At 40.2% G+C, this 13312-nt stretch overlaps 2 protein-coding genes across 3 annotated transcripts in view; both read right to left on the bottom strand.

Moving 5' to 3' along the window:
- Nucleotides 1–2143: 2143 nt before the first annotated feature.
- On the bottom strand, nucleotides 2144–8022 carry UQCRB (ubiquinol-cytochrome c reductase binding protein). Its single transcript, XM_006161302.3, has 4 exons — nucleotides 7921–8022; nucleotides 4574–4645; nucleotides 2941–3107; nucleotides 2144–2296 (listed from the first exon to the last, which is right to left on the bottom strand). Exons 1-4 carry the CDS (start codon nucleotides 7937–7939, stop codon nucleotides 2219–2221), a joined length of 336 nt encoding a protein of 111 aa, XP_006161364.1. The 5' UTR covers nucleotides 7940–8022; the 3' UTR covers nucleotides 2144–2218.
- A 4100-nt stretch (nucleotides 8023–12122) lies between these two features.
- Nucleotides 12123–13312, bottom strand: part of MTERF3 (mitochondrial transcription termination factor 3) — a 25464-nt gene continuing 24274 nt past the window's right edge. Inside the window, exon 8 of one of the 2 annotated variants that reach the window (XM_027765480.1) lies at nucleotides 12123–12357. In XM_027765480.1, the coding sequence (XP_027621281.1) occupies nucleotides 12163–12357 (195 nt within the window). In that variant the 3' untranslated portion in view covers nucleotides 12123–12162. The remainder of the gene's footprint in view (nucleotides 12358–13312) is intronic. The other variant, XM_006161303.3, reaches the window with a different exon arrangement.

Here is a 13312-nt window from a genome sequence, read left to right on the forward strand (position 1 = left end):
ATTGGCTGCTTTTGAAGTTAATTTGGCAGTTACTGATACATGTTGCCAAAATATTTTTTCCCAAATGTATAATACCTATCAGTAATTCATAAGATTCAAATATATTTAAAAAAAGATCTGAGGAAAAAACTGGAACACTGAGATGTGGGATGGTTCTTGATTTTCCAGTAATTTTCATCTTAGTTGCTTATTGTTAGAAGTTTGAAAGGAAAGCACCGTGACACAAAAATAGCTACCTTAACAACTGATTTGTAAATAGTCCCTCATTAAAACATCTTTTAACACTGGCATCTGCCAACACCTCTATCAGTTGCTCTGTGATTCCAACAATTCAAATTGATTGCAAATTCAAAAATCACAAAATACTTTTTTTTTTTTGTGAGAGGTTTTCGCTATAGGGCGCGTGCGCTCACCAGACAGAGACAGAAAGACAGAAAGCGAGAAATCACTCCCTAGGGGCGATGGTCACGCTGCAAACCCTTCTCCTCCATTCTCCTCTCAGGATCTTGGGCATGCACGCACACACATTTTAAGCCACCGGGTCTGGGATGCGAACCGCGGTCGACTACGTGGGAGTCCAGCGACATAGCCATTACGCTAACTGCTGGTTCCCAAAAATCACAAAATACTTTTAAGAACTGTTTTGAGGGACCAGCAGATGACATAGTGCTTATGTCGCTGGACTGTGTAGTCCCAGTTCAAGTCCTGGAACTGATGGCTTAAAACTCATGGCAGGTGCATGTGATTTCATGCCCCAAATCCCGAGGGAAAGATGGAGAAGGGATTATGGCATGGCCATCCCCCGGGGGTGATCTTTCTCTCTTTTTTTCTCTTATCTGTTTCTCTGGCAAGTGCATGTGCCCTATAGCAAAAAATTTCTCCAAAAATTGAGAAAGTTTACGATGCTTTTACTGAACAAAACCATTATTAAATAATGCTATAACTTAGACTAGACAAAAAACAACAACAAAAAACCCCAAACAACTGACAAGAATGATTTCAGGAAAGGTGTCTCAAAATACATAGTCTGAATATCAAAGAGAGACTCTTAAGAATTTAATGAGGTTTCCTGATAATTTAGCAAAACTTTTGAAATCAAGGCAACCTTGAGGACCATACTGCAAAGGTCAAACATAAACATCTTTCCGACATTTCATGTTGTGGAAAAAAGCAAATATATCCTCACATTTGTTTCATAAACTTTAAAAATGTAATACAAAATTTCTCACATTCTGCTGTGTTTTTTGAGGCTTAGATCCAAACGTTCCCATTGCACACAACAGTCTGTGGAACAGTGTCAACCACAGGTTCTATAGGGTTCCTTCCCTGCTGTGGTTCCATGCTCTCACTTCCACAAAAGGAGGCATTTCAGAATTCAGGGGTAAGAATGATGACATTACTAAATACTTATTTAAACAAATTAGCTTATAATCTTAAAACTTTTAATTAATTAGATCCAACTCTTAAAATATACTATATAAGTTTCTGAAGTGGAAAAGTCACTGAAATATGGGGAGAATCTTTTGCCCTTGTATTTTTGACTATTTTTCTCATGTCAACTTTTTGTTTTCAAATCTATGTATTAGTACAAGAATACACCTATATAAAATATATACCCCTACTGGGGTGCATACATCATTTCTTTTTAAATGGTATAATGCAAAGGTCAAATCTTTAGGACAGTAGTTGAAGAGGCTGTTTCTTAATCTTGGAAAACTAAGGGAGAACCCTCTCTCTTTTCATTCAGGAGCATCTGAAACAGAAACAGGAGAGCCAGTCTGCTCAGGAAAAACAGAATCACTGCTATTTGCTTATTGTTCCACATTCCATATCTGCAAATTAGATGCAGCTTCCAAGTTCCCTGCTAATGTACAAAGCAATCCAAAGGAAGCTATTCTACTTGGTAAAATGTTACTTGTTTCAGTAAATTGAGAGCTTACCCAATCAATGAGGAAAACCAACTAAAGTGGCCTCTCAGCAACACGGAGCAATTAAAACACTAAAAATGTCAGATTTTTTAAAAGCACTGTGACGGACAAGTGAAGTTAGTGATACAAGCCCAGGTTTAGAATTAAAAAACTCCAACAATGTTTATAATAGACATTTATTTAAAGTAATACACCTGCCGACCAAATTATTTTTAAATTAAACTTTTCAGGTTCGACCCCCACTTCATGAAAATACTTTAAGAACAACCGCATCCACGATTGCACTCTAGTTACTTCTTTGCCCACTCTTCTCTCTCTTTTCTTTCCCGAATAACCTCTTTTAGATATGGTTCAAGGTAGAAATTATCCTAAAAAATGAATAAAAGAACAATATTATATTCATCATCGTATAATGATATATTCCAAACACTCAATAGGTTTTAAACACAAAAGAAACCCATCAAAATTAATTGCTTTTTATTTCCAATTTTCAAAAATATATTCTCAACCAGACTAAGAACTGTTTTTAAAATGTAAGAATCCACAAAAATACTGTATTTAAGGTGCTTTTGGTAGAGAAAGAAAAAGAAATGTGTCTATGAGATCTAGGTTAGTTTCAGTACAGCTTAAGAGATAAGGGTTGGCTTCACAGAAGTCCTCCGTGGGAGCTGCAGGGACACGACAGGCTGATCATTTGAACATCGAAACCTCTTTTACCAATCAGGGAGAAGAGTGTAGAGGGAGAACTGCAATGGCCTAGGCAGAAGACTTGGATTCTAGTCCTGGCTGTCAATATTGGAGACTTACTCAGTGATTTTGGGAAGAATCACTTTACCTCTAGGTCTGTGTGTTTTTCTCTAAACTGGAGCTAACACTTGCTCTACTAACTTCAAAAGGGTATTTGTTTGACACAACTCTGGGAACTTGACAGCACTATACAAATAAAAGTGTTTCTCTTGTTTCTAACACTGAATCCTTAGTAGTCAACACTGTCATAGAAGAGTCATTCTACCTCCTCGTATTTTGTCCACTGCTCTTTAGGCAATATCTGCTGCCTCATGGTCAAGTCCAGGGCTCTCTTCATGCGAAACACCCTGTCATTATAAAGGTTCTCAGGAAGTCTTCTTATGGCTTCCTTCACATCTTCATTCTCGTATATCGTATCATCTCGCATTAACCCTATGATAAGAAAGAAGAGCAGCGATTAACCGTGCATCTCAAAAAACAGGGATTTATTTTTAGTGAGTAAAATATTTTGTTTCTAACATTTAATGTCTTTATGACTTATAACTTAAGACTTGGGGGTGAAATATCAAGAGTTCCAATCATTAGTTACAACGGAAACCCAATGTATTTCATACCTATAATGGCATTATTGCTTAAAATTATAGGTTTCTTACATAAGAAAAAAATTCACACTTAAACTAATTTAAAAATTATTTTAAATGTCTGCCCTGTTGTCAAACATCTATCGGCCACCCCATCTTGGGCCAGGTGATGGCACAACAGTAGATCCACAGGGGCAAGGTCCTGGGTTTGTTCCCCTAATCTCCTTGAGTATACCAGGCCCCATCATCCAGGACAGCTAAGACTAGGCTGTGGAGTGAGAATCCTTTGGGAGTGCCTGCCTCTCTCATGGAATAAATAAGCTTTAAAAAAATAAATAAATAAACCATATTTTTACTTGAAATTTGAGATCAAGGTACTAAAGAATCTTAAAGTGATAGTATACTAAGGAACCACTTAATGACAGTAACAATTTCCATCAAACTTCAATAGCAAAAGATAAAGTTCAACACAAATTATATGGTTCTAAAAAAGTGCAAGAATCATAATTGTAAAGATGTGAGAAAAATCTCAGGACCAGCAAATAGTGTAATAGTTACATCGCTAGACACCCATGTAGCCAACCACGGTTTAAGTCCTGAACCTGGTTGCTTGAAACTCATGCAGGGCATGTGTGCACGCATGCCCCAAATCCTGAGAGGAAAATAGAGAAGGTACTGAGGTGTGGCCATCCCCCTGGGAGATTATTTCTCGCTTTTTGTCTCTCTGTCTCTCCAGCAAGCACACAAGACCTACAGCAAAAATCTTTCTCAAAAAAAAAAAAAAAAAAAAGAAAAGGAAAAAAAGAAAAATCTCTATATTCAATATTCATAATAACTTAAATTTTCATATTTTAAGTGGAGGGGCCAGTGAGTGGCATGGTGGTTAAGGATGCTGGACTCCCAAAAGGCTGGCTGCAGTTTGACTTCTAGACCTGGGGGCTTGCTTTCTCACTCCCACCCCTTAACCACTCTTTCTCTCTATCCCTATCTGGTCAAACTAAAATAAATAAAAGTAAAATAAAATAACTCTTTAAAACAAAAAAATTTTAAGTGGAAAAGTTAGAAGAGGGAAAATGTTAAGTGTCTTACTACCATAAATCATTTCCAACCTCAAGCATTTTAGAAAATTTTATCCCTCTCCCCTGAAAAGAAAAAAAAGAGAAATAGATTTAACTTAACAATAAAATATGATCTAACTTTAAAATCTTCTGATATACATAGGAACAAAGTATGTTTTTGAACCATAGTAACTCTTGCAAAAGCACTACTCTAAGGGAAAAACAAACAAACAAACAAACAAAAACAGAAGATACTTACCCAGTTTATTGAATCCTGCAGCATTGAAATACCATTTTCGAATACCATCCAGCCACCGACCTGATGATGAAACTGATAAGAGCCACACTATTATTACTACAGCTTACTTACACTGTATGAATTAATCAGGTAAGCAAGAAATATATATTTTTAAGTTTTTATTTAACTTGCTTATAGGGCTTATGTACTTGTCAGTGAGGGACAGAGAGAGAGAGAAGGAAAGTGAGAAAGCACCTCCTGGGAGGATGGTCCTTCTCCTCCATTCTACTCTTAGGATTTGGGGCATGTTTAATGGCTGGCATGGTTCTAAAGCTGCTGGATCTGAGACCTGAACTGTGCAGTCAGCCATAAGGGCTCCAGCTGCCTTAACCATCACTTCACCAGCTGGCCTGCAGGCAGTAGCTTTACCGTTATGTTGCTGGGGGCCAGCAGGTGGTATAGTGGTTAAGGCACTGGAACCCCACATGACTGACTGTGGTTTGAGTCCCAGACTCGGTGGTCTGAATCTCACTCCAGGTGCATTTGAGTGTGCATGTGTGCCCAAAATCCCAGGAGAATGGAGAGGGAACTGCAGTGTGGTCATCTCTAGAGGGTGATTTCTCACTTTCTCCCTGTCTCTCTCCAGCAAACATACATGTCCTATGGCAAAAGCACAAAAAAAGAAAAGAAATACATGTATCTTGTTGAAGAATGCAAACATTTAAAAAAAGGTTATACTTTATATACTGAAGGTTAAAATAAAAAAGCTTGGTTATTTATGAGCAAAAGTCCATTCCAGGTAAAAAATATTAAGACGCCAAGTCATGGGAGAAGTGAGGGAACTCAAATAACTAATAAGATACATGGACACAATCACTAGCACTCCAGTCTCTCAACACCTGGGCCCTAACAGCCCTCCACTACCATCAGAATTGAAGAGATGGGAAAGGGGTTTGAACTATATCAATCATTTTAGTTTCTGAAATAATTCTTTTCAAAGAAGTTGGAGTTGCATGAAAACAGAGGCAAGATTTTTAAGACATACTGACAAATCTAAATGACCTCCATCCTTTAAAATTTGTATTATACATTACCATTATTTCGATTGGCTGTCCTCTTTAAAAATATATGTATTTTAATATAATTTGCCATTTAAACATTAATATGGACTAGTAAAAGAAGCCCACTTTCCTCTTCCTAATCAGCTAACTTTCTATTAAGAGAATGGATAATTGAAAGTGGATGACAGGGTGCCAGCAGGTGGCATGGTGGTTAAGGTACTAGACTCCCACATGGCCAACTATGGTTCAAATTCTGGACTTGCTTTCTCACTTTCTTTCTCTCTCTCACACACATGTGCCCTATAGCTAATGAAAAAATAAATAAAATAAAATTAAATTAATTCTTTTTTTTTTAAAAAGATGATGGGCCAGCTCCAAATAGAAGCCGGATCCCATATAGTGATCACAGTCTGGAATCCCCAGCCCTGGGGGCCTGAAGCCCCTGGGTAGGTGGATGTGTGTCCAAGATCTGATGGGCTAGAGGAATGAAGGAGGGGTATCACCACATTACTAGGCCAAGAGAGGGTGCTCATCTCTCTTTCCCATGTGCATGTACACACACTTTATCATGAATAAAAGGGGAAAATTTAAAAAAAAAAAAAAAGGATGAGAAATAAGGTAATATTAAATTCTGGTGAATAGGACTGAGTCTGATGAGGTAATGCAATAGGAGATAAGGAAAACATGGTAATACCTGATGTTTACAGAGCAGATAGATATAGTACAGAAGAGGAGGCAGAGCAAGTTTAAATTTTCTCATGAGCCAGCAGGTGGTGTGGTGGTTAAGGCAATTGGATTTCCCATGGCCAACCTCATGGTTCAAGTCCAGGGATTGGGGGGTTTGAAAAACATACTGGGTATGTGTACTTGTCCAAAATTCCAAGAAGAGAATGCTGCATGGCTATCCACCCAAGGGAGTGATTTTTCACGTTCTCTCTCTTTTCATCTCTCTCTTCCCTGCCCTAGAGCAACAACAACATATCTAAAAAAATTTTTTCTTTCATTATTTTGTCTAGGGCTAGCCCCTTCCACTCTTCCACTTATTAGTATTACCACATTGCAAATTTGATGGCTTTCAGAAATCTCCTTGGAAATTAGGAGCTACATATAAAATGGCTTCTAAAAACAAACTTACAGAAGACAAATTGTCTGTAAACATATTTGCCCGTGATTATCACTGATATACACTGAAAACTGACTGTGTACCAGGCATTAACCTACTTATTTTACCCACATTAGCTCAGTATATTTACAACAAGCCTGAGATTTGGCAGAAGCAGCAGCAAGCTTACAGAGCGATCACACCCCCCGCAGAGCTACCTAGTGCGAGTTGAGATCCATCGGATACATGTGGCCCGCAGCAGATAGTTTTGAATTCAGTAAGCCTCCTTCAATATTTGTCAAATTAAAGAAATAATAAATTATTAAATATCTTCTCCATCTTCATCTCCAAAAGGCTCAATGTCATTTAAGTTAATGGCTTTATCCTGAAAACTGACGTTTCCTAGTAGGTTCACAATTGCTAGAGACAGAAAGAGATCAGTATTTCTAAAGATAGTCCAATTTACACCGCCAGAGGGCAGTGATTAGCAGAAGAAGGGAAAGAAATACGGAAAAGGCTACCGTACTTGCAAACATTATTTTAAATAATTCGCTAATTGCTGCATTCTATCCCACAGTAACTGTGCCTGTCCTAGTGACTACAAAAAATACAAATTTCTCCAAACCTATAGCTCAACCTAACGATCCGAAAAAACCAAGGTTAACCTGAAGCTTCGCAGTATTCCTTGCTCAACTGCCTCTAATTCCCAGTGAGAAATGCGAGGGGCAGAATGCAGGCGCCAACTTATTTCCTCACATCACTTTGCCTGTTACCTTCCCAGCACAAAAGAAGCCAATCGCAGCGGTACGAGACAGATCGAGGTAGTAATGCCCATGACCGCGCCTGGCTCACAGGAAGCACTCAGCTCACTTCGGTTCAAAGTCATACACTATCTCCTGTGGCCTTGAACTTTCCTAAGGCCGAGGGGAAGGACTGCCGAGCTGGGCGGCGGGAACGCCAGGGATGTCAGAGCCACCGCGAGTGCCTTCCAGAACAGCAGGTCCATATCCCAGCCCCTAGGCAAGCCCGGCCCGGGGACAGCAAAGGGGTGGGAAAACCACGTCCTTTGACTGGACTGGAGCCACCACCTTCCCTGACGCCGCAAATCCGACCATTTAGAGAAAGCAGAGGAAGAAGAGCGAGTTTCCGTGAAAACGAAATACTGAGCGCAGCGATGCCCGCTAGCAGCGAGCACACCAACTCACCGGCCGACCTGCTCGCCATTTTGACCCGAGAGCGAAGCGTTGCCTTCTGGGTAAGTCCTAGAGGACGCGAAGGCCCGTGCGCAGACGCCTTACGTCAGGTCACGAGACGAGAGCCGCCCGCGCAGGCGCAGCTGGGGCAGTCGACGCTCTACACCTGCTGTGGGCACCTCTCAGCCAGGATGAGGCCACTCTGGGAGAGGGGGCGGTATTCCTTGTGACACGATGGAGAGACGCTAAGCAAGGAATTCAGAGTGCAGGGCTTTTGTCTGAGTTCTGTTACTTAATACCGGCGAGAGCGTGGGAGATATTAACTGAGCCGGTTGTGCCAGGCCAGCGCGCCACCCAGTGTTAGAAGCATATCCTCATTTAATTCTAAATCTAGGATGTAGGACTATGATTATATCCATTGTGGAGAGGAGGAAACTGAAGCTCAGAAAAGTTGAATAGCTTGTCCAATGGCACATGGCCAGGCAGAATCAAGAGTCTTCTTCCAGAAGCTGAGAATCCAGATACAACTTCAAAGCGCCTTAAATTCTAAGGGCACTAATGCAGGAAAGACACGAAACCTCCCTGGCCATCAGTTTCTCCAACTAAAGATCTACAATATATCAAATCATTGTAACGGAAGATTAGGGTAAAAAAGTTTTAAAGAGCTAAATATAAGCTGTATACCATTTACTACATTCAATTTTTTTTTTTTTTGAGAGGTTTTCGCTATAGGGCGCGTGTGCTCGCCAGACAGAGAGAGACATAGAGACAGAAAGCGAGAAATCACCCCCCAGGGGGGATGGTCACGTCGCAATCCCTTCTCCTCCATTTTCCTCTCGGGATCTTGGGCACACACGCACATGCACCTGGTGTGAGTTCTAAGCCACTGGGACCAGGACAAGAACCGCGGTCGACTACGTGGGAGTCCAGCGACATAGCCATTACGCTAACTACTGGCTCCCACTACATTCAGTTTTAAGAAGAACAAGTGCAGAGGTTTGCCCAGCCCCATGTCAAGTCTCCAAGGCTTAAAAGTCCTGGAAAAGAAAACAATTGGGGGTTAGTATAGTTCCTGGTGAGTGTCTACCACTACCCAGCAGTATCTACAAGCTGAGACTTAGGATAGTAACTGTCTGATTGTAATTCATAAAGTTCTCTTTAATGGCGTTAGTCATACTAGTTCTAAAATTGTCAGGCTGAGACCACCAGAAGGTATAATGGTTACATCGCTGGACTCCCATACAGTGGACTGGGTTCAAGTCCTGGGCCCGGCAATTTAAAACTCACACTGGGTGTGTGTGTGTGTGTCCAAAATCCCAAGAGCAGAATGGAGGAGAAGGGATTGTGGTGGGCCAGCCCCTTCCCCCCCAGGGGTGGGATTTATTTGCTGTCTCTGTCCCTCCAGTGAGCACGTGCACCCTGTAGAAAAAATCTCTCTACATAAATATAATAAAATTCTGTCAGGTCAGTTACTGGCATAGTGGTTAACGCAGCTGGATTCCACATGATTGACTGTGTGGTTCAAGTTCTGGACCTGGAGGCTTGAAAAAACATGCCAGGTGTGTATGTATGCATGTGTGCCCAAAACCACACAAAGAAGGAATTACAGTGAGGTCTTTCTTCTTCCCTGGGGATGCTTTCTCACTCACTCTCTCTCCAGCAAGCACACATGCACTATATCACATTTTAAAAATAAATAAAATTTCGTTGTCCTCTCCTTTTCTTCCTGTTTCTTGTTATTCCTGTATGCAGCACAAAGAATTGACCAATGACTGCCTCCAGCCTACATTAGCCAAAGTGAGGTCTGATAGAATACATTGTACATTGGTGCATTGCTTCACCAAGGGTAGATATTCAACACACTTCTTTGTTCCTCCTTATTTAATTACATTTGTTAACATTGTTTTTTAATCTGACAAGAAAGGGGGAGAGGGGAGAGAGAAAGGGAAAATAAGTAAGCCTCCAGGTCCAGGACTTGAACTGCCGTCAGTCATGTGGGAATCCAGTGCCTTTAACCACCACACCACCTGTCGGCCCCTCTTTTCTCATTTTTAAGTTTCAGCTTGCTCATTAAATGGTGAAGAAGGTGGCAAGAGAACCCAAGACCTTCTATCACAGGGTTAGCTAACCAGGACTGTCACTGTCACAAACTGCGGCTTCTTCAAGCTTTAAGACTAAAGAATCTGGATGTTTGCTAGTAGTCATTAATGTTGATTCAAAATTATTTTTAGTATTTTTCTCTCCTGGCATAGGGTAGAGACTGCATTTCTCAGCTTCTCTTAGACATGTCCATGTGATGCTTTGGCAAAGAAAAAAAAATGTGTTTAAGTTCTCCACATTATTGGGGTTTTTTTTTAGGTTTTTGTTATAGGGTGCATGTGCTCGCCAGGAGAGAGAGAGATCATACCCCCCCCCCCCGAGGGGATAGCCACACTGCAGTCCCTTCTCCATTTGCCTCTTGGGATCTTGGGCACACATGCATGCGCCCGACATGAGTTTAAGCCACCAGGTCCAGGACTTGAACTGTGGTTGACTACATGGGAGTCCAGTGGCATAACCATTATGCAATCCTCCACATTCTTTTCCCCTTCTATAGACTGGCAACACTCTAGTCATGGTGGAGATATACGGGTTCTTCAACTTGTACCACTAATGATGTGGTATAGTCTATGATCTCAAGAGAGATATGTATGAGACAGAAACTTTGGTGATCTTAAAAGCATTTGAGGTTTCAGAATTGCTCATGATAGCAGCACAGAAGTCTACTGGCTGATATGATTATTCTCATAAAAGCCAGATGAAGTTCTGCACCATAGAAAGAATAGGCAGGATGGTTCCCTGCCACTTCCCAGCAGCATCTTCTTTCTTGGCTCCTGTTTATTGAGCTCATCCATCAGCAAACACCATGAAAGCACACAGCCATGCAACTCTGTACTAGAGGAACTTAGGTCTGTTGAGTGAGTGAATAACCTTTGTAACAGGAAGGTCACTATACCTGGCCCTGATGAATTATAAATTTAGTTTTTCTCAAGGTTTTCTTCGGGACATCTATTAGGTTTTTGGAAAAGTCATGACACATTTTTGCATAGAAAAAAATGTGGCAAGACTTTTCTGACAACCCAGTAGCATTCCACAAAACCCTGGAACATGACAAACTGCCCCGTTAGTGGATTAATTTCAATTTTCCCCATTTCTGTATTAGCTGGGATATTGAAGAGAGCCTCTTCACTCAGTCTGGTGTTCAGCTGGCATGGCCAGAACAGCCAGGATTCAAGCAGGAATCTTTCTCTGTCTTCTTCAGTAGAAGAACCAGATCTCTTCACATAAGGGTGCTGGGTTTCATGACAAATATGTAAAGGACACAAGTCCCTGTGTACAAGTGCTTATTAAGGATCTGCTTATGTCCCAAATCACATGGGTTCAGTCAGTGTGGGAAGGAACTTAAGGAACAAATACTAGGTGTGTTCACTGGGGCCACCAGTGTTAACAGCCTACCCAACCTGGTGATCCAAAGGCAGATAACTAAAGTCATGATGCCTCATTTGACAAAGGAGCAAGGACTCAGAGATGAACCATTTGCCCAGGATAACATGTGTGGTAAATGAAAACATCAAGAAAGTACCAATTCATGTGGTAAATCTTTGCCTATTAGCAGTAAGTCAAAGGTTTGTTATGGTCTTTTATTATGTCTCATTGCTTATTTATCTTGTAACTACACTTCACTTCCTTTTTTCCTTTTCTGATTCTTAGTAGCCAGTTTTAGGCAACCTGGATTTATGCGCGTGGGAGGACAACAGTGGATAATCCAAAAATGGATTGTGTCTTGTAGCATTATCTGAGCAGTGGACATTAGATGAGTAATGTACTACACTTTGGAAACTCATAACACTTTAAAGAAAATAAAGCCATTTTGTCATGAAACAATTTTAAAAGACCTACGAATATAAGAGTAGAAAAATCCTACACTGTTCTTATTTTTGCTAGAATGAGAATGCCAGTCAGCAGTAAACCAACTCTCCCTTTCTCTAAGCTCACTGTATTTTTCAGTTCTCTCCTTAAGAAAGGAAATGGCTGAGTCAGACAAGAATTGAGCTACTAGCAACTTGTAAGAAAGATCCGGCATAGTGTATATACACAATATTAAGAAAATTATTTCTAATACCAATGGAGACCTGTGGTATTTATTATAAAATATATTCATTTATTGATATATATATTTACTTTATAATATGACATTTTAACATTCATCAAAAACTAAAGAGTCTTTAAGAATTTTTCAAAATCCTGTACTGAGGCTTTTGCAATCTCTTCACAAAATATTTCATCAGGAATAGATACTAACTTGTCCAGAGAGACATAGTTAGGTTTTGCTGGATCATACTGTGCTCTCCCTAAATAGGTAAGAAACAAGTGTCTTTCTTTGATTTTAAACAACTTCGTATTAAATACCTAGAAAGAAGAAAACAAAGTTTTTAAAAAACATGTACATTGAAAGATGAAATACTAAGTTTACTTGGCTAAAAATTTTTAAAGATTAACAAAAGTACTGATCACATGCTCAGTAAATATGATAAATGTCACAGATTTAAATCTCAATTTTTCTGTTGAGAAATTATGATTAAAGGGACTTAAGACTAACAAACAGAACAATGATAAAATAATTAAGGCCAATGTTCTGGGCAAAGAACATTGACTAGTTCCAGAAATGTGATATATGTGATAGAATAGCAAATCCTCAGGTTTTACTCCTAATTCAGAAATTTTGAGAGGTGGGCCCAGAAACCTGGATTTTTATTTTTAAATCTGTCTTTTTAGAAAATCCTTGCTGCTTCTCAACGAGATTCAAAGTGAAATAATTCTAGGCCAGTCAATGGCATAGTTTGAGTTCCAGACATAGCACCTTGAAAACCATGACAGGCACTTGAGTGTGCATGCCCAAAAAATAGAGAACAGAGAAGATGGGACTGTAGCAGGGCCACCCCAGTTGCTTTCTCATTCTCTTTGACCTCCTTGCCCAAGGTCTCTCAGGCAAGTGCATGTGCTCTATAGAAAATTTAAAAAAGGAAAAACAAAAATGAAATGAATCTAGCCTTTAAAGAAAAGTATGTCTTACATGCCTCTGGGTAAAACTCCTAAGGAGTAGAGCAAGTGGCAGCAAGTTCAAAAAGGGCCTAGAACTAGGCTAAGTCCCTAGAGCCCACTGCCAGGAAAAAAGGGAGAACTTAGAGATCTGGCCAGACACGAGCCAGGGTCCTAGAGTTTGAGAGCCCTGTGAGGCTCCTTGCTGAGGCCCAGATGAACTATACTCAGCACTGGCTCAAGTCCTTCTCTGGGCTATCTAATGGACACACTTGGGAATACTCAACATGGTATAGCCCCGACACCTCTTTCCATATATTCCAGT

The sequence above is a fragment of the Tupaia chinensis genome, unplaced genomic scaffold (assembly GCF_000334495.1).
Source record: "Tupaia chinensis unplaced genomic scaffold, TupChi_1.0 Scaffold138407_1, whole genome shotgun sequence".
Lineage (NCBI taxonomy): Eukaryota > Metazoa > Chordata > Mammalia > Scandentia > Tupaiidae > Tupaia > Tupaia belangeri.

What these genes read in the sequence shown, in the direction of transcription:
- UQCRB (XM_006161302.3), bottom strand. An exon ending in TGCAGGATTCAATAAACTGG is followed by an intron (nt 3,108 to 4,573) that starts GTAAGTATCTTC and finishes TTCTTATCATAG; the next exon opens with GGTTAATGCGAGATGATACG. An exon ending in AGTGGACAAAATACGAGGAG is followed by an intron (nt 2,297 to 2,940) that starts GTAGAATGACTC and finishes TTCATTTTTTAG; the next exon opens with GATAATTTCTACCTTGAACC.